This window comes from Aquila chrysaetos, chromosome Z (genome assembly GCF_900496995.4).
Source record: "Aquila chrysaetos chrysaetos chromosome Z, bAquChr1.4, whole genome shotgun sequence".
NCBI lineage: Eukaryota > Metazoa > Chordata > Aves > Accipitriformes > Accipitridae > Aquila > Aquila chrysaetos.
In genome coordinates, this window is record NC_044030.1 from 50117719 (window position 1) to 50141019 (window position 23301).

General features: G+C 42.6%; 1 protein-coding gene and 1 long non-coding RNA gene across 3 annotated transcripts; both read left to right on the forward strand.

Moving 5' to 3' along the window:
* The first annotated feature begins 4892 nt into the window (after positions 1 to 4892).
* LOC115337435 lies at positions 4893 to 7249 on the forward strand. The gene is made up of 3 exons (XR_003922146.2): positions 4893 to 5204; positions 5913 to 5986; positions 6168 to 7249. It is a non-coding gene; the product is annotated as an uncharacterized LOC115337435 (long non-coding RNA).
* A 1356-nt stretch (positions 7250 to 8605) lies between these two features.
* On the forward strand, positions 8606 to 23023 carry PLIN2 (perilipin 2). 2 transcript variants are annotated; one of them, XM_030005709.1, is made up of 9 exons: positions 8607 to 8747; positions 11014 to 11069; positions 11150 to 11345; positions 12007 to 12089; positions 12617 to 12902; positions 13169 to 13353; positions 14108 to 14242; positions 14949 to 15239; positions 21690 to 23023. In XM_030005709.1, the coding sequence occupies exons 2-9, from the start codon at positions 11040 to 11042 to the stop codon at positions 21822 to 21824; spliced, it is 1341 nt and encodes a 446-aa protein (XP_029861569.1). In that variant the 5' UTR covers positions 8607 to 8747; positions 11014 to 11039; the 3' UTR covers positions 21825 to 23023. The 2 variants fall into 2 exon arrangements, with proteins under 2 accessions (XP_029861570.1, XP_029861569.1); XM_030005710.2 differs by lacking the exon at positions 21690 to 23023 and having other exon boundaries at positions 8606 to 8747; positions 14949 to 16296.
* Positions 23024 to 23301: the final 278 nt, after the last annotated feature.

Below are 23301 nucleotides of genomic sequence, written 5' to 3' on the forward strand. Positions count from 1 at the left end.
TCTTGAGAGATTGTTTAAGCCTTTTCTTAAAATTACCATCTTCAGCCAGTTAATGTTTTATTTAGGATTTAATCCTTTATGTATTACAGACCTCTGGCAATTTTCTTCTGTCATAAGGAAAACAGGACAGAATAGTATTCTTCGTTATTGAGGGAAAACAAAAAGCTGAGAAAAGAAAATACTTTTCACATATGGTATCAGCCAACAATCAATCCATCCTTCCTTACAGGTCTTTCCTTTACAACTGCCTGAGGCTTGCAAGTGAATGTGACCGAAGTGGCTGAATCCCATCTATGTCAATATCCAGACAGAGTACCCAATCTTGCTTCATCATTTGCTTTGGAATCCACAGTCAGGATTCAGCATAGCAATAATGGGACCTGGATATGACTATAACAAAAGCTTTTCATCATAACTTAAAACCCAGACTGTACAGTGGTGATAAATAAGGAAAATCAAACTAAAAGGATAGGGTCTCCTATGCTACAGCCAGAGAGATTGATTTAACTTTTTTAGGATTGCCTGTGAGAAGCTTATTCCCGTGTGCTGCATGGTATATGTTTTGTAGAAAGCTAAGTAAATATGCAGCACTCATACAGAGTAATTTTTGTGGTGAATTTTAGTATTTTTTTAAAAAAAGGTGATCTGAAATGCTCTCTGAAAGTGAAAATTTCTAGTAGCATGTAATATAAACTCCTACGGGCAGTAGAGGTGATTAAATCAGTGAAGAGATTCTCCTTGAATGTGTTCAGTCTTTTGTTGAACTTGCGGAGGTTGCAGAAAAAGGCACAGAAGGCACAGAAACAAAGACCCTCCTATTATTTTTCAATTTCAAGGTAGCTGACTCATTGGTATGATTTCAAACTATGGAAGTGTTTCCATTAGTGAAGGCTTGGGTACTGCTTGTCAATTTGACACTATTAAATGTTTTACTGCTCAGTGAAGCAATGTGGGTTTTGGTGGAATTCAGTTCTCCTTTCTAGTGGCCTGCTGTATGAGTTCAAATAAGTAACTTCTACTCTCCATATTTCTTGTAAATAATAACCTCTTTCATTCCTGCATCCTGCCCAACTGTATGTGCGTTACATAGCTTTGCACCTTGTTTAAGCACTGTGGTCCTAGAGAATAGTTAGGTACTTGCAGTGCTACTAAACAACAAAAAAGTTTTATTTTCTTTTAAGAAATAGATTAGATAATGTAATGAGTAATCTCAGTCTCACCTTGTCATGTTGCAAAGGTCAGGAGTTATATGATTAATAGTAACAGGTCTTATGGAAAACCCCAGTAACTCATTGCACACTTATGAAGGGCACCTGAATGTTACTCTGTCTGTCGGAAGTATTATGTTACATTGACAGTTGTCCTCTTGAAACAAGGAAATATACTGCACTATAAATAACTTGAAATAAGAAGGAAAGCATCAGATTTCAAAATGAACTTGGCTTATTGGATATATTGAAGATACGGTCCAAATAAAAAGATGGCATGAAATTTACTAAAGTTGAATGCAGGATGTTGTCTGATGTTGAAATATCTGCACAGGCACTGGACAGTGAACAATTTGTCAGGCAGGTTTTCTTCAAGGAAGACTGAGAATTATAACAGATTGCAGGCTAGCTGTATGGCATCAGCATTGCTTTAATACTAGGATAGAGGCCAATACTGCAGTGAGATCCTGGTAATATGGATTGACCAGGAGGGTTTCAGTTTGAGCACAGTGCTTCTACTTGAGAAAGAGCTGAGATAATTGATGAGAATGAGTATCATCAGGCTAACAAATGTGACCAAAGAAGGGTGGGATGAACTAAGTTCTTCAACCTAAAGAAGAGAAGAGGGTACTTGGTCTCTATCTTTGCAGAGGACAGAAGAGCCACCAATGTGCTTGAAATGCATTGGGAAAGACTCAACATAAACATTAGGGAAACCTTATAAATGGTAGGACACAGATTGCCTGTGTGTGATGTGAAACTTTCATTGTCAGAGGGTCTTAAAAACAGGTTGAGCAGATTTCTGTCAGAAATGACAGATACTACTGCTCTTCCTTTCAGAAGGAGTGAAATTCCTTTCAGGGGAGTGAAATAATGATCTATGAATTTGTCTTCTAACTCTCTCTTTCTAGGATAGCTGTCATCCCATCAGCTGATCTAGAGTCATTATCATCATCTAGAAAGTGTGTGGAGGAAAATATACAAAACTCCGCATCCACAGGACTTCTTACGGGTGCAAACTGCAACTTTATGGCAGGGCCGTGAGTGCACTTATAAGCTTTAATTGCCTTAACTGGTCTCACCAGGGGCCATCACGCATGCACCCTCTGCCCATGGCCCAGGAGTCCCATTTAAGTCCAGACCTGAGCATCCTGTCCTGGCCTGAGCTGTGTTGTACGTGTACCTTTCTCCATTCCTGTCTTCTGTTGCTCCTGAGTTGTTTGGATTTCCTGACTTCACCTAGAACCTGATTCATTACTTTGCCTTATCTGATGATTACTAGACTGTTGATGGGACCTGTTATTATCACCAACCTGAACCTGACCCTGCTTGGGTACCCTGTTCAGACAGACCCTGTGGGACTGTACCCTGTCATGGAGGGCATGGCCTGTGCTAGGATCACCTTTGACTCATGGCTTTTTTTCCCTTAAAGAGCAGTCTGACTCTTTTTGATCCCTGACACTTAAAGCCATTGCCTTCAGACATACCCTAATTCTCCACCAGACTAATTCCTACCAATACCAAAATGAAATTCAATAGATGAGCAACCACACTTAATAAAATCTTGTTCTGATTTATTAAAATTTCTCAGTGTTGCTTTTAGATAATACAGACTTCACCAACATGAGGGGTTTTGTGCAACTTCTTGAGCAAATGTGAAAGTTTTTGAATGTTACTTGTGTTCTGCTATTATACCAGTGTTTTGTCAGACCAACAGTTGACAAGTAAACCACTGAAACAGATTTTTCTTATCTGTTATCTAGAAGGTACTAATCTTTAGTATAAGAATACATCTCTAGCAGAGCAATTGCCAATATTATTCTTCAACCCCTTATCCTTCCCAAACTCACAGATGTCTACTGAAATGGCAGTGCACTCTTAAAAATAATGTCTGCATTAGAATACCTTGAAAACAACCAATAGAGTGTTCTCTGGTTATGTTACAAAGTTTACTGAGAAGATCACCTTACATGTGCTGCATGTGAAGAAGGCATGTCCTTGTCAGAAGTGCTTAAGAACAAAATTCTCTGGCCTCTGGTTAGAAGAACAGTTTCTCTTGCAGCTTTTAGGCAGCTATAAATTATGACTTCAGATATGTCCCCACAGACACTTTAGTTGGTGGCTTATGGTTACATGTCTCTGCTCTCGGTTGCATTGAATATGATATTGCCATATTTTAAATCCTTGTAATTTGCTGTCCTTTATCCCCTAGCAGTAATAGATCTATTCCTTAGTTCTAGAACAGGGCCTGGATATTTTTGTCCTGTGTTTGTGTTGTGTCTACCATAACAAAATCCTCACGCATAAGTGCATCTCCTGGGTGTTAATGCAATACAATTAAACAATTACAGAATCACGTTAACATCAGTACAAAACTTGCTGTGTTGTTTAACTGATGGTACCTAGATAATTGCCAAATAACCTAGGATATTCATTTTTCTTTCTGCTGGTGTTGCAGATGAGTGATTTAGAATGACCATCAAAGGTATTAGCAAAAGTGATTTTAATATGATGTTGTAAAAGTGTGACTTAACAAGGTTCGATGGCAAGTTTCACTCTTAATTACTGCTTGGAAGAAACATACAAAGGAAAATTGAGTTAGAATTGAGTTAGAATGACTCACACAGAGACCGGAGACACAAAAGGCTAAGGGAGACCCTCCTGTTGAGTCATGAGATTCAGAGTGGACACCCTTGCTTTCTTAAATCCCTGATGGAGCTTAGGCATGGCTAGGTCCAAACTTAGTCTCAGACTTGGTCAATGGTTTATGTCTAATGGCATTAGACACATGGATTTCATTAGTATTAATTCAGCATGCTATCAGTCAGTTAACGAGGATCTGTTGCGAATAAGGGGTCTCTCTGCCCTGGGTGAGGCAGGATCTCTTAGTCTCTGGTAAGGAATCTCAAACCTTGAGAGGTGTACCTGCTTGAGAGGAGAGTTTCCTGGCATGCAATCCAGTTGCAATTCGGGAGAACTCAAATTAGGCTCATCCAACGATCTGTTGTTGGTAAAAGGTCTCTCAGCCTTGAGGAGCAACTTGAGAGACGTCCCAGCTCAAGGGGAGATCACAGCCATGCAGCCACACTGCCTAGCAGGGAGAGCTCAGAGAAGGCTCACTTAGGCTGTCATGTTTGTGGAATAAAGAGGTTGGCTCGTAGTCAAATTGCATACAATGGTAGTGGTATGCACGAGACTCCTTGTACCCACAATTTTCTTTGTTCCTTGATAAATAAGTCTTGGAAAACCCACCCGCTATTCATGTGTTAATCGCATGATTGGTGATCCAAGCTCATATGCATCGATGCTCACTGTGTCACTCTGCTCCTCTGTGGATTTTCTAGAGGAGTTCTTGGCCCAGCTACAACTCAGGCCTTTACCTCCTTTGGAGCCTGTACTGAACTACTGCTAGTTTGGTTAAGGGGTTGAGTGCATCTGTCACAGCTGGTATGTCATTATGTGTTTTAAAACAGACTGCCTTATTGATAACTTCAGTCCTGGCCTCATCTAGTGTGTTTGACTATGTAAAGCCTGAAAACTACAGATCTATATGTGGGCTGGTGGGAGTAATAACATAGTATGTTACATGAGACACGAAGGCCTGCTGTGATCTTTCTGAAGGTGCTGCATGTTATCATAACAATACATTGCTGCCTAGCCTTCTGAGGACATCTGGCAGGGTTACAGACAACAGTAGCCAAATGAATAAAAATTTCCTGTACAGTATGTAGATATGTGTAATTGACTCCCTGTCCCTCTCAAGCCAGCATGAGTCTGTCCCTTTCCCTCTTCTTCTGTCTTAATTAAACATCACATCTGTTGTGGGGGTGGTTCATACTCACTAGATGGGCAATAGTACCTGTCTGCCTGTAACTGATAGTACTTTTGCTTGTCTTTGCCTTTCTTCAAGTGTTCGGAGGACAACTACCTTTTACCCAATTCATCTCTTTTGAATCAGATGTCGGATTAACTCAGTTACAGCTGAAGAGGTCAGAGGTAATGATCTTTGGACAGCTAACAAAAGATAAGACACTTCAGAAGATAAGTACATTCCAGAGGAAATGGAGCAGGTTATAGAGAAAACCTGCAGATCATGCTGCTCAGAAACAAAAGGTGGGAGTGCTTTACTTTTGGGCAGAGCAGAATAAGAATGCTATTCTTTGTGAAGACAATTAGTGTGGACTCACAAAATGAGGATCATGCCTCACAAATCTGATATCCTCTCCTGGAGAGGGAAAGACCAAGTGAGTCACAGCAGGGAAACTATTGACACGATTAACCAAGATCAGGGGAAACATACAAAAGGCTTAACCCCCAAACCAAGGAGCAAGGTAGATAGATAGACAGCTTAAGTGGATAAGGAGTTAGTTGCAAGTCTGAAGACAGAACGGTGCAAGGCAGGATTACAAAGCCTAGAAATGGATTACTGTGGGATTGGAAAGAAAGGGGTAAAGTGAGAGAGCTGAGGGCAGATAGCCTTGACAGTTGTGTTATTTCACAGGTAACAGTCTCGGTGTCCAACACAAGCACGTTGATTCCCAGTTCAAAAGAATCACTTGCATCTCACATGAAAAAGCAACTTTTATAAACACGGAAAAGAAAAATGTGCTTTGAATATTAGAAATCTTTAAGGCCATAGGAGCCATTATAATCAATTGACTTGATTATTTATGTCATGGACCCTGAACCATCTATCTTTCACAGCTCTGATCACCTTTTTCTTTGTGTCCCTATGGCAATCCTGACTGCTGAGAACTACTGCAGCGCTGGTGCTACTGGTAAGAACTTGAGGCACAGAAGGCATGTCATGAGTCTTCTTGTGCTTCTAGCTCACTCCAGACAGCCTCAACCTGTGGTTGGAGGCAGTCCTTTAAAGCCTGCCAGCTTCCTAAGGCTGTGACTGGATGTGCTTTCTTGACAACTCCAAAGGGCCACCCTTTTGTGCTCCCTGTTTTGCAGGACAAGAGCACGGATAGTTTCTCCTGACGTGGTTAAGAGTATCTCACTATTTCACTGCTTTGAACAGTCATCCTAAAGACTAAGTAAAGACTCTGGTTAGCCATCTTGTTGTGGAAGCATGCCTACTTTTAAATAAAAGTAGCTTTATTCTTTCTCTGTAGCTTTTACTCCCCCACTTTGAGTTCCCAGGATATCCCTCCATCCACTGGCTGTGAGGCCAGCTGAAGATCCTTGTATCAGATCTTGCCAATACACTAGTGCTCTAGCTGTCAGTTGGCTCTGGCTCAGCGTATTAGACTATACCTGTTCCTAAAGGAATAGTATCAGCCCAGGCAGGTCCTTACAGACGTTGTCACTGCTCTCCTCTTTCGCCTTTCACTGCTCTCCCCTTTGGCCTTTCTGTCACCTTGTTAGTGAACAGCTGATACCCCAGTCTCATGAGGTTCATAGCTGAAGTGAAAGTACCTGCAACCAGCTGGAACTGTCTGTCAGGGCCCTGATGGCACTGACAGGGTTTACCAGCCCTGCCCAGCATCCGCCAGGGCCTCCCCCATCCTGCCATATCAGCCCCGCTGGGCTGTCAGCCCCTGCCCCAGTGACGCCGCAGCAGGGCCAGTTTCCAGCTCCCTTCAGCCCTGCTGGGCTCCAGGCTGATGTCCGAGCCTGGCCTCGGCCCATCCTGGTCCCCACCAGGTTCCTGATCCCCAGGTCTGGGGCTGCCCCCAGCTGCCCACCCCCCATTCCGGCTGCCCTGCTCCTGGCTGGGGCGATGGGACCCCGGCCCAGCCCTGCTGCCCCCACAGGTAGCCCCCATAGCTCCCAGCTGCCAGGAAGCCATCAGCCCACACTGGGCCCTGACACTGTAGCAAGAGGAGCGCAGCTGTTCCTCTTTGCTGTACTGAGGCCGTAAGAAAAGCTGGAGGACCTGAATTCTATCTATTGCTGCTATCTCTCGCAGAGATATGTTACAAAGCTTGTGAGGCTGAAACCTGAGCTATGCCCTGTCATGGAGGATATTATAATGAGTTTAAAAGAGACGCACGAGAGGATCCATAATTTCACACCTTTTAATTTTTTTTTCTTAAGTTAAGGATAGATAGGTTGTGTCCTGGTTTCAGCTGGGATAGAGTTATTTTCTTTCTAGTAGCTGTTATAGAGTTATGTTTTGGATTTAGGGCGAGAATAATGTTGATAACACAGTGATGTTTTCAGTTGCTGCTAAGTAGTGTTTACTGTAAAGTCAAGGATTTTTCAGCTTCTCATGCCCAGCCGGCAGAGAAGGCTGGAGGGGCACAAGAAGTTGGCAGGGGACACAGCCAGGACAGCTGACCCAAACTGGCCAAAAGGATAGTCCATAACATGTGATGTCATGCCCAGTATATAAACTGGGGGGAGCTGGCCTGGGAGGGGTTTGCTGCTCAGGAACTAACTGGGCATCGGTTGGCAAATGGTGAGCAGTTGCATTGTGCATCACTTGTTTTGTATATTATAATTCTTTTATTATTATTATTGTCATTTTATTATTGTTGTTATTATTATTTTCTTCCTTTCTGTCCTATTAAACTGTTCTTATCTCAACCCATGAGTTTTCTTCCCCCCCCCCCCCCAATTCTCTCCCCCATCCCACTGGGTGGAGGGGAGTAAGTGAGCGGCTGCGTGGTGCTTAGTTGCTGGCTGGGGTTAAACCATGACAGGACCTTTGTCCACAACTATTTTTCTCTGCCATTTTGATATCCTTAACTGTGACGTGCATCTCATTTGTTTATAGGTTAAAAGTGAAGTGCACCTTTGGAATTATGAAAGTTACAGCATACCAAATGCATGTTTAAATGTGCTGAGACAATTATCTGGGAGCATACTGAACTGAACCTGTAGCACTGGAGAAGACTGGAGGCTCATCTGCCTGTCCGAGTGCGAAGCTCACTTTGGGATGGGCGGCTGTGTGGCAGTCTCAGAGGCGGCTGGCCCCAGTTTCAGTTCATCCCGTGTTCCAGCCCCACGTGGGACAAGTCCTGGTTAGGAGGTGCTGGGCGAAGGAAGAGAGGTGATTAATTTAAGACCAACATAGACAAATCTCTTGCCTCGTTTTCTTCCCAACTAGATGAGCTGAAAGAATTTAATGAGAGAAGGGAGGCAGCATTTTGTTTGTAACCTGTCTGTTCCTGGCTAGGCCACTGGTGGGCCTACATGCCTCATCTGAAAGCCTGCATCAACCACTCTTTCTGGCCTTTGTGTTTGCATTAACGTACTTAGAACTGGTCTTCTGAAGGATCAGTGGAACAAGAGTTCCCTTTACGAATATTTCTTTTCTTGGATGACGCTCCCCCGCCTGCTCAGCTGCTGGACGGGAATGGCAGACACCATGTTCCTCGCCGCCCGCCCAGTCACGCTCCGCCGCGCCCGCGCCCGGCGGTGACGTGCGGCGGCGGTGACGCTCCCTCCTCTCGCGAGAGAGCTGGCGGCCGGCGGCGGGCGCTCCTTATAAATAGCGGGGCGAGGCCGGGCCTCGCCAGTCGGCGGCGGCGGTTCCGGTTCGCGTTCTCTCTCTCTCTCTCTCTCCCCCCCTCCCTTCCTCCCCGGGTGAGTACGGCCGCTCCGCGGCGCTCCGAGCCGGCTCTCGCCGGCCGCGGTGGGCGGCGGCGGCGGAGGGAGCGCTCGCCGCCCGCTCGCCCCGCGGGGCTGACTCCGCAATATGGTGGAGCCTGCCGGCGGAGCGGGCGGGGGCTCCGGCTCCGTCTGCAGCTCGCCGCGGGGCCGCCCCCGCTGCCTCCGTCATCGCCCCTGCGGTCCCCCCGGCCCAAATCCCGGTGTGTTTCGGTAGGCCGCTCGGGGCACTCCCGGGAGCAGAGAGTCCCGAGATGCTTGTCCGGCCCCGGGAGAGGCACTGGTCTGCCCCATCGCTGGCGAGGTCCGTCGTGGCACCTGAAAACTGGGACGGCTTCCTCCCTTGGGCACCGCGGTTAGCCGGGGCAAGCTCCTTGAGTCCTCTGCGTGGCTCTTGGTGCTGCTTGTTGGTCTTTAACTTCTTTCCGTAGCGAGGGGGGAAAGTAGAAAAGAAATTCGTGGCTTAGTTTATTCACTTTCCTCTTGAGGATCTTTTGCTGTCTCCGAAACGCTTTTGTACCGTGGGCTTTGATTCGGGCATCTCGCTTACTTGCTCCACTGAAGTGGATCTCGCTTTCGCCAGAGCTGAAACTATTCAAGGGATCTCTTAAACTCCACAAGATCCATGCGATCTTCCCTGTCTTGACGAGCAGGAATAACTTCACAGACTTAACTCTCTTATTTTAGTGACTAAAATTCAAATCCGTGCAATGTGTGGCTGGATCTTTTGGGACACATTGCAAATAGTGAATAAACCTTATAAAGGGCCCTTCTTCCTTCAGAGGCCAGATTCTGCAGGGTTAGCCTCTTCTCCTGTTCTACAGTATGCTTTGAGGTTCAAAGTGAAATTAAGTTGTACTCTTAAGTAATCTGACTTGTAATGCTATGTGAGAAACATAACATGTTTCTGGGTGTATTTCAATACTTGATAGGTGGAAGGAAAACTTCTCTGTTACTGTTGTAACCCTTGTCTATTACCTGCTTGTATGTTCCATGTACAGTGGTTAATCTCATTACAGGCATTACCTTATGGCACGTGTGTGTTAATATGTGCAAATATGCCTGTAAAATGTTAACAGCATGCCTTTGTCCTTGTTCCCCATTATGTAATGGGGAAAGGTTTTACTTGACCCCAGGCAGAATATTAACACACTCCTGATACTGTCATACATATGAGAAAGAAAGCAGCTGTTGGCTTTTTAAGAAACATAGCAGAAAGCCTTGAAAACCACAGTCCTTTTGAGGGCTGACTTCTGGCTTGCCTTTCTGTTGCTTTCATTTATGCAGGTTTTTCTGGAACTTAAGGGTCACATGAAACCATCAATGCAAAAAGTGCTTCTTGCAGATCTAGTTCCGCCTGCATGCATGCATAGGATGACAGTGCACTTCTGTGCGTTCTCCTTATGTGGTATTGCAATGCCCCACTCCTTTTACAGGGTTCATATGGGGAGAGCTGCTACCTTTTTCTCCATGGGAATACATGTTGGAAAATAATTGTGTAGCGTAGGCTTGTTGAATGACTGGTGTCTGCAGCCTGTTTCAGCATGGGATGGGTAATAAGTAAGTCTAAATTAGCTTAAAGGAGAGTTACTTTCTGCAGTGGAAAAGTCCTGTGCTCTGTGTTAGAGGAATGCTAAATGCCTTGCATGGGCATCAGGCATGGCATTAGAGATAATAAACTCTGTGAGTTTAGTGGAATGACTTGCGAGAATTGAGCTGAGGTCACTTCAATCTGCTATGTGTTTTCGAGATTTGGACAGCAGTGATGACTCAAATTTCAAACTTCATTCCCTTATGCTAACAGAAGATCTAATCTGATTAAAGATATTGGTGGTGGATTCTTCATCTGACTTAGACATCCTAAACTAGAATTTTTGTGACTTGTTGGCTAGTGTTTTTTTGTCCTGGCTCAACAGATAAGCCCAAGTGTGTTTCTTTCCTCTAGAAAAACAAATTAATCCATCAGTTGGTAACTCTTTGGTAATTCTGCAGTGAACTGCTGTACCTCAGAGCCTGTTTCTTGTATGTGCCTTACTTGTGTTGCCTAAACCAAACAAAGTAATTGGGAAACTAAGTTTTGGATTTATAAATTGTTACAATAAAATGTAATTCCTGTATGCAAGAATGAACATCCTAATCCCCTTGATCAATGGGGTTGATTACAAAAGGGTTGTTGGTTTCAAAGTCTGATTAGGTGGAGTGGATATGAGGATGCCGTAACTCAGATATGTTTCTTTCACAGGCTGTGTAAGATTCAAGACCTGAAAAATGGCATTGGCAGCAATTGATCCACAGCAGGTACATCTGAGTTAGCCCCAGAGTTTTCATGTCTACTTCAGAAAAATAGGAGTCAACTAACCTGTTTCTCTTTTAAACAGAACATTGTATCAAGGGTTGTCAACCTTCCCTTGGTGAGCTCCACCTATGACATGGTGTCCACAGCTTACATTACCACAAAGGATAACCATCCTTATCTGAAGTCAGTATGTGAGATAGCAGAGAAAGGAGTGAAGACGATTACTTCAGTAGCCATGACAAGTGCTATGCCTATCATCCAGAAACTGGAACCACAAAGTAAGGCAAAGATGGAGTTAACTTTAATTCAACCGATTGCTTTGTCTATCCAGATGCGCTTACAGTTTAGCATGGTTGTGCTGGTCTGGAGTGCTGTTTCAGGTAGCTGACTGAACCTGTTGCCTGGCTTGTTGAATAACTCATTACAGATGGGTATGATTTAACAACAACAAAAAAAATCCAGAGCCAAAGTAGTTTCCAGCTTTCGTAATACTAAACTGACTCCTCTTGATATGCGAGATGTTGCGTAGTCTCTTGCTCAACACCTTCCTCACCTTTCACCTGGTTTAAAATGCTACTTTTTTACTTTCTCTTGCTGAGAACAACTTGCGGTTAAATTTGGCAGCAGTGTCACAAGGCTGTTGTAACCAGAAGCCTGGTTTCATGAAGTGGCAGAAGGCCAGGTGCTTCAGCTTGTTCTAACAGTTACTTGTAAAGTATCGAATGGATTTTCTCTGCCTGCAAGTGAGCTTTTTTTTTGGCACTGTAAACCTGCGTTGTTCTTGGGCTTTGCTGGCTCAAATCTCCTGAAAAGTGGAGGAAACTACTTCAAGAGCATTGTTGCATGAGCTCTGTTACAAGAGAAATTCTCAACAGGAGTTATACTAAGGAAAAAAAAACCCAAACAAATTAAAATGAACTATTGTAATTTCTTTTATAGTTGTAGTTGCCAACAACTATGCGTGTATAGGTCTAGACAAAATTGAAGAGAGACTGCCTATACTGAATCAACCCACTGACAAGGTAAGTTCCTTCCATGTACATAGACTAAGCAGAAGAACTATACACCCTTCCTCTTCTCTATTACCACTAAAAATACAGGGAGACAGATTTCAATAAGCCATGTCTAAAGCACAGCTCAGAAGCAATAAGGATGTGAAAGGTATTTCTGTAGAATTGTTTGTTGCCTTTGGGAGGCCATTAAGCCTCTCTTTCTTTTTCTTAGTTTTTTTTTTTTTTTTTTAATTTGCCCGCCATTTGACACATCTATCTATAGCTGCTGTTCACTGGTGGCATTTTTTTCTTTTTTTTTCTTGTCTCTTTCCTGCTCAGTGTGAAGCAAATAGTGCCTGGATTACATTCACTGAAGTGTTTTTGAGCTGAAGGCTGCATGGCAGTCATATTATGTTTTGTCTTGTACATATGTTTTCAGGGCAGAATTTCTCCTAGGTAACTGATAGTTGTACAAACTTTAGCATAAATTTATATTTTCTGGATTATGCAGCTCTCACTAGAAAATATTTAGCGAATCAACATGTTTCCTATGGCAGGTTGTTGCCAATGCCAAGGATGTAGTTGTTGGAGCCAGAGAAGCTGTAACAACCACTGTGACTGGTGCCAAGGAAACTGTTGCTCACACGATCACTGGAGTTGTGGGCAAGACTAAAGAAGCAATGCAAGACAGCGTAGAAATGACCAAGTCAGTTGTCAATGGCAGCATTAACACTGTCCTGGGAAGTCGTGTGGTGCAAATGGTGAGCAGTGGAGTGGACAGTGCTCTCACTAAATCGGAGACCCTTGTAGACCAGTATCTCCCACTTACAGAAGCAGAACTAGGTAAGACCAATTCAAGGTTTGATTTTGTTGGAATGCTCGTATTGGAGAGAAACAGGCAAACATCTATTTATTACTTACTCATACTGGGGAGGGAGCACATGCTTCCCAAACTGCCTTTTGCCTTGCTGGTTGTAATAGCATCTTCTTTGTGGGGAAGCAGACTGAAAGTAAGGGCTACTATTCAGCAGTTATGAAGCAAATAAAACTGCCTCAGACCTCTTAAGTTTTCTTCCAGTGGTCAATTTGCTTCCTTTCTACATACCTAGAGAAAGAAGCTGCAAAAGTTGAAGGTTTTGAAGTTGGAGTTCAGAAGCTAAGCTACTACGTCAGACTAGGATCCCTGTCTTCAAAGGTCCGCACACGTGCCTACCAACAAGCCTTAAACAAAGTTAGAGATGCTAAACAGAAAAGCCAGGAGACAATCTTGCAGCTCCACCACACTGTTAGTCTGGTAAGTTTAAGCTTTCACTTGAGGTACAAAAAGCAAATATTGGCATAGTTTTAGAGTGCAGAAAACAGCCAAAAGAGGAATAGGAAAACTGGAATTGTGCTCTTGGACTAAATGCATTTTCTAGATATAAAGCACTTCCCATTCAGAGCTTTTCACCACCATTCAGGAAAGGTCCTAAATCAGGCTTTGTAAACTAACCAGCAATTGCTTGTAATTTTAAGCACTGCAGAAACAGAAGTGACATGTTTAAAATGCTATTCCTGTTTTAGAGTGCTGGGTTTGATACAGACTTCATTCAGTGAAGAAAGTGTCTTGCAATGTAGAAACACTTCAGTCCTTTAAGTCCTTTTTGTTAATAAAATGTCAGATTCTTTATGGGCTTGCTCTTCTTGCTGTGGGTATCTCTGAGTGTTCCTGGGTACTTCAGTAGTCTTATCCTAACAATGTATGTCTATGTACAGGACAAACTGTGCATAGAGTCATGGCCTTCTATACACTTTCAAATCCTTGTGTAGGCTGCTAGTGGGGGCGGGGGAAAAAGCTGAGGCAGAGGGATACACTACACAACATCTCAAAACTGCTTCCAGTTTTCTCCTCTTTGAGGAGAAGGAACACACTCTTATATTCCCGAAAGTCTTTTATACTGAACTTTAAAAGTATTTAAAAAGGAAATTACAGAGCAGGTAAGGTAGCGTAGCTCTAATGGAACTGTTTGGACTCTTTGCTTTACTTCCTTATTTGGCTGTTATTTCAGATCGAGTATGCCAGAAAGAACATGAATAGTGCCAATCAGAAACTTCTTGATGCTCAGGAAAAGCTTTATCAATCCTGGGTAGAATGGAAGAAAAATTCAGGCCAAAATGATGGTGATGAACTGCATAGCGCTGAGGTAAATAGATGTAAACGTAAACCAGAAATAAATGGATTGTATACTGCCAAGGTAATGGCAAACTAACAGTCCCCAAAGCATGCAGCATCCTAACAGCACAGAAGCTTATGTGCCAATGTGAAATCTGAATGCTAAAGCTCAGGGCAGCTGATTAGTGACTGCTATGAAAAGTAGGGGACACCCAAACTGTTAAAAGAGGCTACTTCCTGCAAACACTCTGGGGTTTGTTCTCCCTTCAAGAGAGTGCTTATCCTGTTTGGCGTGTGAACCTGTGTTGGGGTATCCATATCTGGATCAGCTAGGACTCGCTTACATTATGTGGCCAGACCAGAAATAACAGTTTGTCAGCATAAAGCAGTCTTAGACACAGACTCACTGAGTCTTATACGTAGCTTTAAACAGTGATTCATTGATTAGAATATACTTACCTGCTGTGATTTGTTATCCAGAGTTGAAACAAGAGCTTGTTTATCTGTCGCTGGGTAGAAGCTACCAATGTTTCTATTCCACAAAGTACTTGAGCATTGAAGAAATAGCGAGTACTTTCAAGTCTCTGACTCTTCAGACTTAAGACCTGTTTTACTATCTTCTATAGCTTTATTTTGCTTACACCCTCTGTACTTTGCTGCTTTATGTATCTTAAGCAACATAAAGCTGCTACAGTCATAAAGAGGTACTAATGTGCTGTTATGCTTTTTGTTTCCAGCATATTGAGTCAAGAACTCTAGCTATTGCACGGAGCCTCACTCAGCAGCTTCAGACCACCTGCCTCACACTGGTCTCAAGCCTACAGGGGCTGCCACAGAATGTGCAGGATCAGGTTTACAGTGTTGGGTCAATGGCTGGTGATGTCTACCAGAGCTTTTGGTCAGCATCCTCCCTCCAAGAATTATCAGACAGCTTTCTTACCACTAGCAAAGGGCAGCTGAAGAAAATGAAGGAGTCTCTGGATGATGTGATGGATTATCTTGTTAACAACACGCCGCTCAACTGGCTGGTAGGTCCCTTTTACCCACAACTGCCTGGCATTCAGCAAGCTGAGAGCAAAGGTGAAGGGGAGAAAATTTCCAGCCAGAAAGACAAACAGCCTGAACACACTATTGAATAAACTGCATAGCATGCGTGTACTCTGCTGACTGACCAAACAAGTGGCCTTACCAAGTGTAACTGTCAAAACAGCCTTGGAGAAGAATCCATAAACATATGAGTAGGGGAATGATACAGAGAGGACATGCTTACACATGGGCTGTATTGTCCTGTGTAGTTAAGACACTCCAAAAACTCAAACTGTCTTGAGTGCCTAAATATTGGCAGCTTACTGTTGTCAAGATGCCTTGTTTGTCTGTCAAGTTAAGAAACCTCACCATGCTTATTATAGTCTAAATGAAACCTACCATAGCTAAAATCATCTGATTTGTTGCTCAATCTGTACCAGAATGACATAAAAGCCTTACCTACTATGAAATGCCTTTAAAAGCTCTGCAGTCTAGCTAAGTATGCTAAATTCCTTGTTTGGTGCAAATCACGTGTTTGATTATTATGGATCTGACTGTCTCAAATTCTACTGCTACACAATTCATGACAAAAGTTCTGCAAGTGCAGAATTCCGAAGCTGAAAGTGGGGTTTCTGAACAAGTCAGTTGGAGTTACTTAAATGCTGTGACAGTGTTAACTATATAAACTTTACTATTGTATAATATAGTAACCTGACCAGAGAATCATAGAATGTCTCAAGTTGGAAGGGACCCATAAGGATCATCGAGTCCCACTCCCTGCTCCTCGCAGGACTACCTAAAACTAAACCATATGACTAAGAGCATCGTCCGGATGCTCCTTGAACTCTGACAGGCTTGGGGCTGTGACCACTTCCCTGGAGAGCCTGTTCCAGTTACCGACCAAATCGTTATCAATACTTGTTTTTAATATGCAGTATAAATACAAGATTCATGCTGTTTGTACCCAGGTGCCTGCTGTTGTGTGTGGTGGTGTTGTTTTTGTAGCCATCTTTTTGTAATTCATTTTGTATGTTAGTAATAAATGCTTCAGTAGCCAAAGTCTGTCTCCATTTCAGTGCTGTTTAAAACAAATGTAACTTGCTGTTCTGTGACTCCTTCAAACTGGGTCCAGCAGAAAGCAAGCTTAAAATGCAAATGAAGTAGACTGCATTGATAATGTATTTGTGTGTATGTATAGATAGGTAAGGTATGGCTGCAGCATTTCCTTCCTCCCTTTGGGTTCCTGTGCATCATTCCATTCAGTCTTAGCTTTATTGCTGCTTTTTTGGTGCTTGCTGTTGCCTACCTTAAATGATGACCTAAGCTGTGACCTGATGGATGTTCTAATATTGAGAAGAGAAGGCTATGGACAAAAAAAATCCTGTCCTGCCTTTGCAGTAGGTGTTCTGTGCATGAGACTGCTGGCTACCTGCTTTGGCTGCTGGCTGCCTATAAACAGTATGCACTCCTCAGCTCCAAACACCAGTTTTAAACCTGTTTATTTACCTTCTTTTGAACTTGAGTGACTAATGTACATTAACACTCAGCTACTTGGGTGGAATTGTTCCTCAATAAATCTTGTGAACCCCTCCCCTGGAAGAGAATTGCAGTCACTAAGAAATAAGCTTTCTTGGTTTAAGGCTGTCCAGCTAAGTTGTGTCCGTGGTGTTAATGCATACCCTGTGCATCTTTGAGTTGCAATCATTTAGTGTAGCAATGCTGGCCACCATTTTCAAAGAGGCCACCAAATAGCGTGAAGCAAAAATAGAGTTCAGGGGAAGCTTGTCACCTAGTGACATGTTGCTACGTGGAACAATACTTCCACTTGGTACAATGTGGGCATAAAAGCAAATTACATGTAATCTATCCTTCTAATGTGACGGGGCTTGCTTAGCTGTTAAGTCAGGGTTGGTCCAGAAGTGTTAGGAAGACTGTTTTAAGCACAATATTAAACACAATTGTAATGAGGATTACAGAGACAGATTCTGTAACTTCCAGCTTTAAATACTTGCTTTTTGTAAGGGGGCTGTTTAACATGAAATTAACATGAGATGGTGAGATACTCCTTTCCAGCTAGGAGCTGAGTTAAGACTTCTGGAATTCTTTCAGCAATTAATTCTGTTTACTTTAAGTATTGAATGAGTCTAGCCAGAGAATATCCTTTTTTATCTCCATTTGTAATCAAAGTTGTAGAGTGCATTCACTGTTGTAGAGGTGCTCAGGAACAGAGTGGGACTAATTGGCTCTGGGAGCAGCTGGCAGTTGAAAGAAGGGAACTCCTATCCTTGTGTATTTTAAGATCTGAAGGCTGTGGGCCTTCATTCTGAGGTGATCAATTAAATAAGATACTCAAACTGTCCATTGTCTTTTGAGGACTGAGAAATAAACAGCACCATTTAGTATTAATGCAAGAGAATACATCTCTCTTCTTAAGCTGCACTACTGTTTTGTACTCTCTTAGATAGCTTTACAAAATGTCAGCAAGCAGATGAAGTAGAAAGCAAGGAAAAATGTTATCAGCATAGACCTTCAAATCGTTTCCCCCTCACCATGGACTATTGGGTGACTTCTGTGTAAAAGTTACTTTGGCTTCTGACAGCTGACCTACAACTGGTGGCTGGAGACAGAGGAATATCTGGTTAAATGCTTACCTAATGGTTGGGCTAATAGCCTGTTGTACCAAAATGCTGTATGTGGGTTCCTGTATCAAGCTATTGTGTGTCGTCATTTCTTTGGATCCTGCCCCCTCCCTGAAAGTGTGTAAGTTTCTACCCCCCCCCCCCCAATAGAATTAGGAACCCTCCCTTGGAGGAAAAGAGGGCTGAATAAGAGCAAATCAGTATGTTCCTGGTTTGTTTTAAACTGAATGTTTAAACTGAATTGCAACTGTAGCTTGCATGGGTATCTTCTGGCTGGTAATTTAGTACAGTATATCCCTAGACTCTATTTTAATTACAGGTCTACAGACAAAACTTCGTATTTTTCTCTAGCGCGGTTAGAGTGACTATTAAAATGCCCGTTGGAGGCAAGAATGATGTGGACACCTTCCAAAGCCATCATTGGGTTTTTTTGGCACAGTGGACTGAAGCTGAAGGGCATTCTAATAACTGCTAAAAACTCTCAAATAGAAGGAGGAAAAGCTAAGATATGAACAGAGCAGAGCCTGCTCATAAATTTTCCCTGCTATCTTACCTGTTTCTCTATAATTGCCTGTAACAAACAGCTCAGCTATACTGCACAGAAACTTGCTTGTTCTTAGTCCAAAACCACTTTTGAGGATGTAGCTTGGGCTAGAAAGCTGTGAAGTCTCTCTGGAACTTTTTAAAAAAGGTGAGACCAGGTATGTTGAAAATTATAGGCAATAGTTGATCCTATTTGCAGCAAGACAGATAAAGTAGATGAAATGGAACAAAGTGTCAAAGGCTGCTAGTCACACAAAAATTGGGATGGTAAAGGTTAGAATACTAATGTAATTATCACTGGTAAGCTTATTTAGGTTCTATTTAGAATTCAGAAAATTACTGTTTCTCTTTAAGACGTCACTCAAAAATCATTCATGCTGGTTGAAATTTCCCTTTCCAGGCTCATTTAACAGAGAACTATTATTCTATCATTGCTGATAATCCTTTGCTACAAAAGTTTTAAATATAAGCATTTGTAAATAGTTCCATGTGGTACAAAAGTTTCACAAACATCATATAGCAGCATAGACATTGGTCAAATCCAAATTACAAGCTTTGTATAAGGACTGGAGTTGCAGGGATATAGCTGGTTTGCCTCAAACAAAAGAAAGGTGGAAAGCTTTTGGAATCTCTCCCATTCCTTAAGATTGACTTTTTTGCAATAATCTTTTCCAAACTGCAACTTAGCAGTAATACTATATAGCTAGTAAAATAGGTGAAAAGATTTGCAAACAACTGATTAATTATTTTTATTAAAAAACCCCAAACCAAACAACCAAAACCCACCCAAAAACTTACCCAAGCCATCTAATTAAAAAGAGAAAATGGAATCTAACTTATTTTTTTAAGCATGATCTGTTGGTCATTTGCGTGATCAGAAAGTCTTACATGCAACAGCTTGCTAGAGGTATTGTGCACAGTGTTTTGTCAAATATTTCTTTCCATATTAAGATGGAAATTTTATTTCTTTTGGATAATACAGTCTCAATGACTAAAAGTAAGTGCTTGTTCTGAAAGTGCACAAAATAAGAACGATCTCTCAAATTGCTAGTGGCTCAGTTCTGAAAATATATGAAGCAAGAAAAAAATGGATAAATTTAAAGTCAAGCTAGTATTGACATTAATGTTTGTATATGTATATGACCCTGTATATTGTATATGAAGACAGCAAAACACTGAAGTATGTCTTGCACTATTCCATGCAAGGATTCTGCAAGTTTTGCAGTAGTTTGTATAAATGATCTAATTGCATCTTGCAGAGAAACGGCAGGAAGAAGAGTCCTATCTGGCCTCATTCTTTGTTGCAAGAATGGACTTGCTGCTTTGTTTCAACTTCCTATCAACTGTGAAAAGTGATATGGAAGTGAAGGTCCTTTACCTAAGTAAGCCCATAACACCAAGAGTTTTGCATTGTTTTAGTAAGACTGGTGCAGATGTCAGAATATGCTGTTCTAATAAAATTTAGCATGTTCAAAACTGAGATAAATCATATTGACATCAACCCTGTTTGATGCTGACAGATATGCTCGAATTTGAAATTCTTTCATGGCTATGAACATCTTACTAGTACATTAAAGGAGTCAGCTGCTTATAATGTGTGCATGAGGGAGATGAAGAAGCCACAAACTTAAAGTGATTATCCTGTTGTTGGTAAGAACAACATGGATATAAGTAATGAAAGTGTCTTAAACCTAGGATATAGTGAAAATTATCACTGGTCAGACACGGTTACTGAACATGGGCAAGTGTCCTGCTCAGTGTAAAAATGGAGTAAAGCAACTTGTTTAAACCATCTGTCTGAGCACATTTTTAAATGAATTTGCATATGGACTACTTGGCCTTGGTCTTGTTAAGACATCCCCATTTGTACTGCAGTATGAAATACAGGGTCATGTGCTGATAATGGGAAAACTTGTTGATTTCTCTAAGTGTGGTAATTAAATTTTTAGGTAAACTGCCATAAACAGAAAGACGCAAGATAGTTGTTGCTGGTAGAAAGATGTGTTTCGCCCATTCCTAGTGTCTTTTGATTTTTTAGGAGACAAAGATTACTGATCTCATGTTGATCAAGCTTAGCTTCTCAAAAGTGGTCATGCCTGATAGGTGAAATGCTGCTTAAATTCTTCTGAAGCTCAGTTTTAATTAATATTTTAATTAATATTTCTAAGTTCCTGGTGCCCTATGACTACCTACTGTCTAAGGAACTGAGTGATTCATGTTCAGTGCTTCAGTGCTGTCTACAACCCGGTAGCTGAAACAGTAATCCCTTTATCCTTTGATGTGTTCTCTGTTCTTCTGACATGTCTTCATAGCAGGTAAAGCATAGATTTGTCTTGCATACTATCTTTCATAAAAGTAAGTAATAAGCAAAGTGTTTTGCAGTTAGGGAATGGATTAAAACTGCTTCTCCAGCGAGCACTGAGCTTAAGTGACACAAATTCCTAGAAGTGTCTTCAAGTTGTTGCTTCTTTGTACGTGCAGAACCAAAGTCCTGTCAGCATGCAGCCAGCGTTATGTGCTGGTACTGTGCATGGCTCCAAGTATGTCACATCGCCAACATTTAAGCTAACCATGAGTCAAACTATAGATATAAGTAATTTTCACTTGGGGCAAAAAACTTCTGGTTATGAGTAAATTGCTCAAGTATATCCCATTTTTCAGATGTGCCTAAGTAATCTAAGTCCTACTAAGGGGACTTAAGGGTTGGGACTTAAGCTCCTAAGTGTCTTAGCCAACATTTTTAGAAGTAATGTCCATGTATCCACTAATGTCTCTGGCGCTGCCTAACAGTACAGAATATTATACATGCAGCTAAAACAGAGGCCAAATTCCAGATATTTGTTTTCTCAGGAAAGTTCTGATGTGGTAGGCAGGCAGAGCAGTACAGAGCAATCCATACCAAGCTCCTCAGGGCAGGTTCCTTTGTATATAGCCCATTGCTCCCAAGGAAAGAAGAAAGGCAAAGTAAGTTTAAAAACTTCCTTTCTTAATTTTCCACTCACCAGTTTCACTAAATACACTCCAGTAACTTCAGCTCTGTTCTATCTCTACTATAAAATCCTGTCTCCCAAGCAACTGATCTACATCTTGCATAGTATTTGGTCTGTCTTAATGCTGTGTTTCATATGCGACTGAGCATACTGCACTCTGTATTCAGTATTTTGGGTCTGATTTCTAGAGATGCTGAGCATCTTTGTTTCCTGACTTCAGTGAGGAGTACTGCACAAATTTATTTAGTTTTAAATTGATTGAAATTTCATTCCTATGCAGGTTCCAGATTTCACTATTACAGACCTGTCTTCAGAGTCAGATGATATCCCAGACATTTTGGATTTGGATGAAGATGACCAACAAGACTTTTCACGCACAAATGGCCCTTATACTACAGGGCAAAGAGCTGAATGAAGAGAAGCGTAAAAATGTCTTCTTGATACAATGTACTTTTGCCATGTTTAACTTAGATTTCTCCTTTTTGAAGATGAACCTGCCTAGTTTAGGGATTTTGGGGATATTTTTTTTTAATCACTATTCTTTCACTTAGCTGCATCAAAATTCTGGTTTTGTTGTTGTTGTTTTTTTTTCTACCTAAGGAATGCATGCTACCTTGATTCATTAGCATGGGTGTCAAGCTCCCATTCTACAAGCCAGGTATAGCCTAACCAGGGTATCCAACTGCTCTAATCTTTGTTAATGATTCGTTCTCCTGCTGGCAGCAGCCATGAGAACACTCCAGTGCTTTGCATAAAGGGCTGCCAACATAAGGAGTTGATGAGGATTTGCCCACAAAATTTCCCCTTTCAGTCCACACGGAAAGCACTTCTGCATCTACCTCTGTGCTGCTGGAAGGGGTAAGAGACTTTGTCTCAGACTCTCTCAGGTTCTTTTTGTTAGGCTCTGTACCTACAGAGCTTTGAAGCTTAGAGCTTCCTTTTGGCAAGAGTGCTTTATGCACAAAGAAAGAGACTCCCTTTCTCTCTACATGCCTTCACTGTGCAAAAATTTCGGCCATCCTGATGCTATCAGTTGTGAGGCCTGAGACTAGAAGAGAATAAATGCTTAAAAAGGAGTTTTCCAGGAATATGGATGACAGTTAAAAAAGGAAAGGGGAAGAGAGTGTAAAAAGTAAGGAAAAATGGAGGGCAAAGAGACACAAACAGATGTGGGACAAAAGAAAATTGCGGGAAAAAAAAAAAGAAAGGGAATTGAAGGTAGGGATGCTTCCGGTGACAGCGGTGATCTTTCTGTGTTTAAACCTCAATCAAGTATTTGCTAAGGCATGCCGAACCCGCATTTGCTTGCAGACAGCGGCTTCTGTAGGTGCAGGGGTGAGTGGGAACGGGACTGGAGGCAGGCGTGTCGCATTTCTGGCCGAGGGTCAGACGGAACTCCTCCCGCAGAGATCGCCTCGGTGTCGCCGGGGTGACCGCAGCAAGTCTGGAGCTGTTGCCCGGTGCTACTTCTGCCCAGCCGCGGAAACATCACTCGGCAGCGGGGACAGCTGCGAGGTGGGCCCCCCTGCTCTCTCGTCACGTCACACTCGGTTGTTGTGAAAACTTTGAAGTCTAGTCACTGAAATGCCTTGGAATAAAAGTCTGAACCTCTCAGCCTGCTGCCGGTGCGAGTGTTACTGGGTTTTCGTGTTCAGTTTTGTAATCCGATTACCAAGGAAGCTAGCTGCACTGCAAGGGCCCCCTGGAGGTCGCCTGCCCCAAGCGCTGCCCAAAGCGCGATGCCCTCTACCATCACCTCACGCTGCTCCGGGCCGCCTCGGGGCGGGGTTTCGAGCGCCTGCCCGGGCCGGTCGCGCCGCCGCCGCTCGGCCTCTTCGGGGGCCCCTCGGCGTGGCGGCGGCAGCGAGGCGCCAGCCGCCGCCACCCCGCGG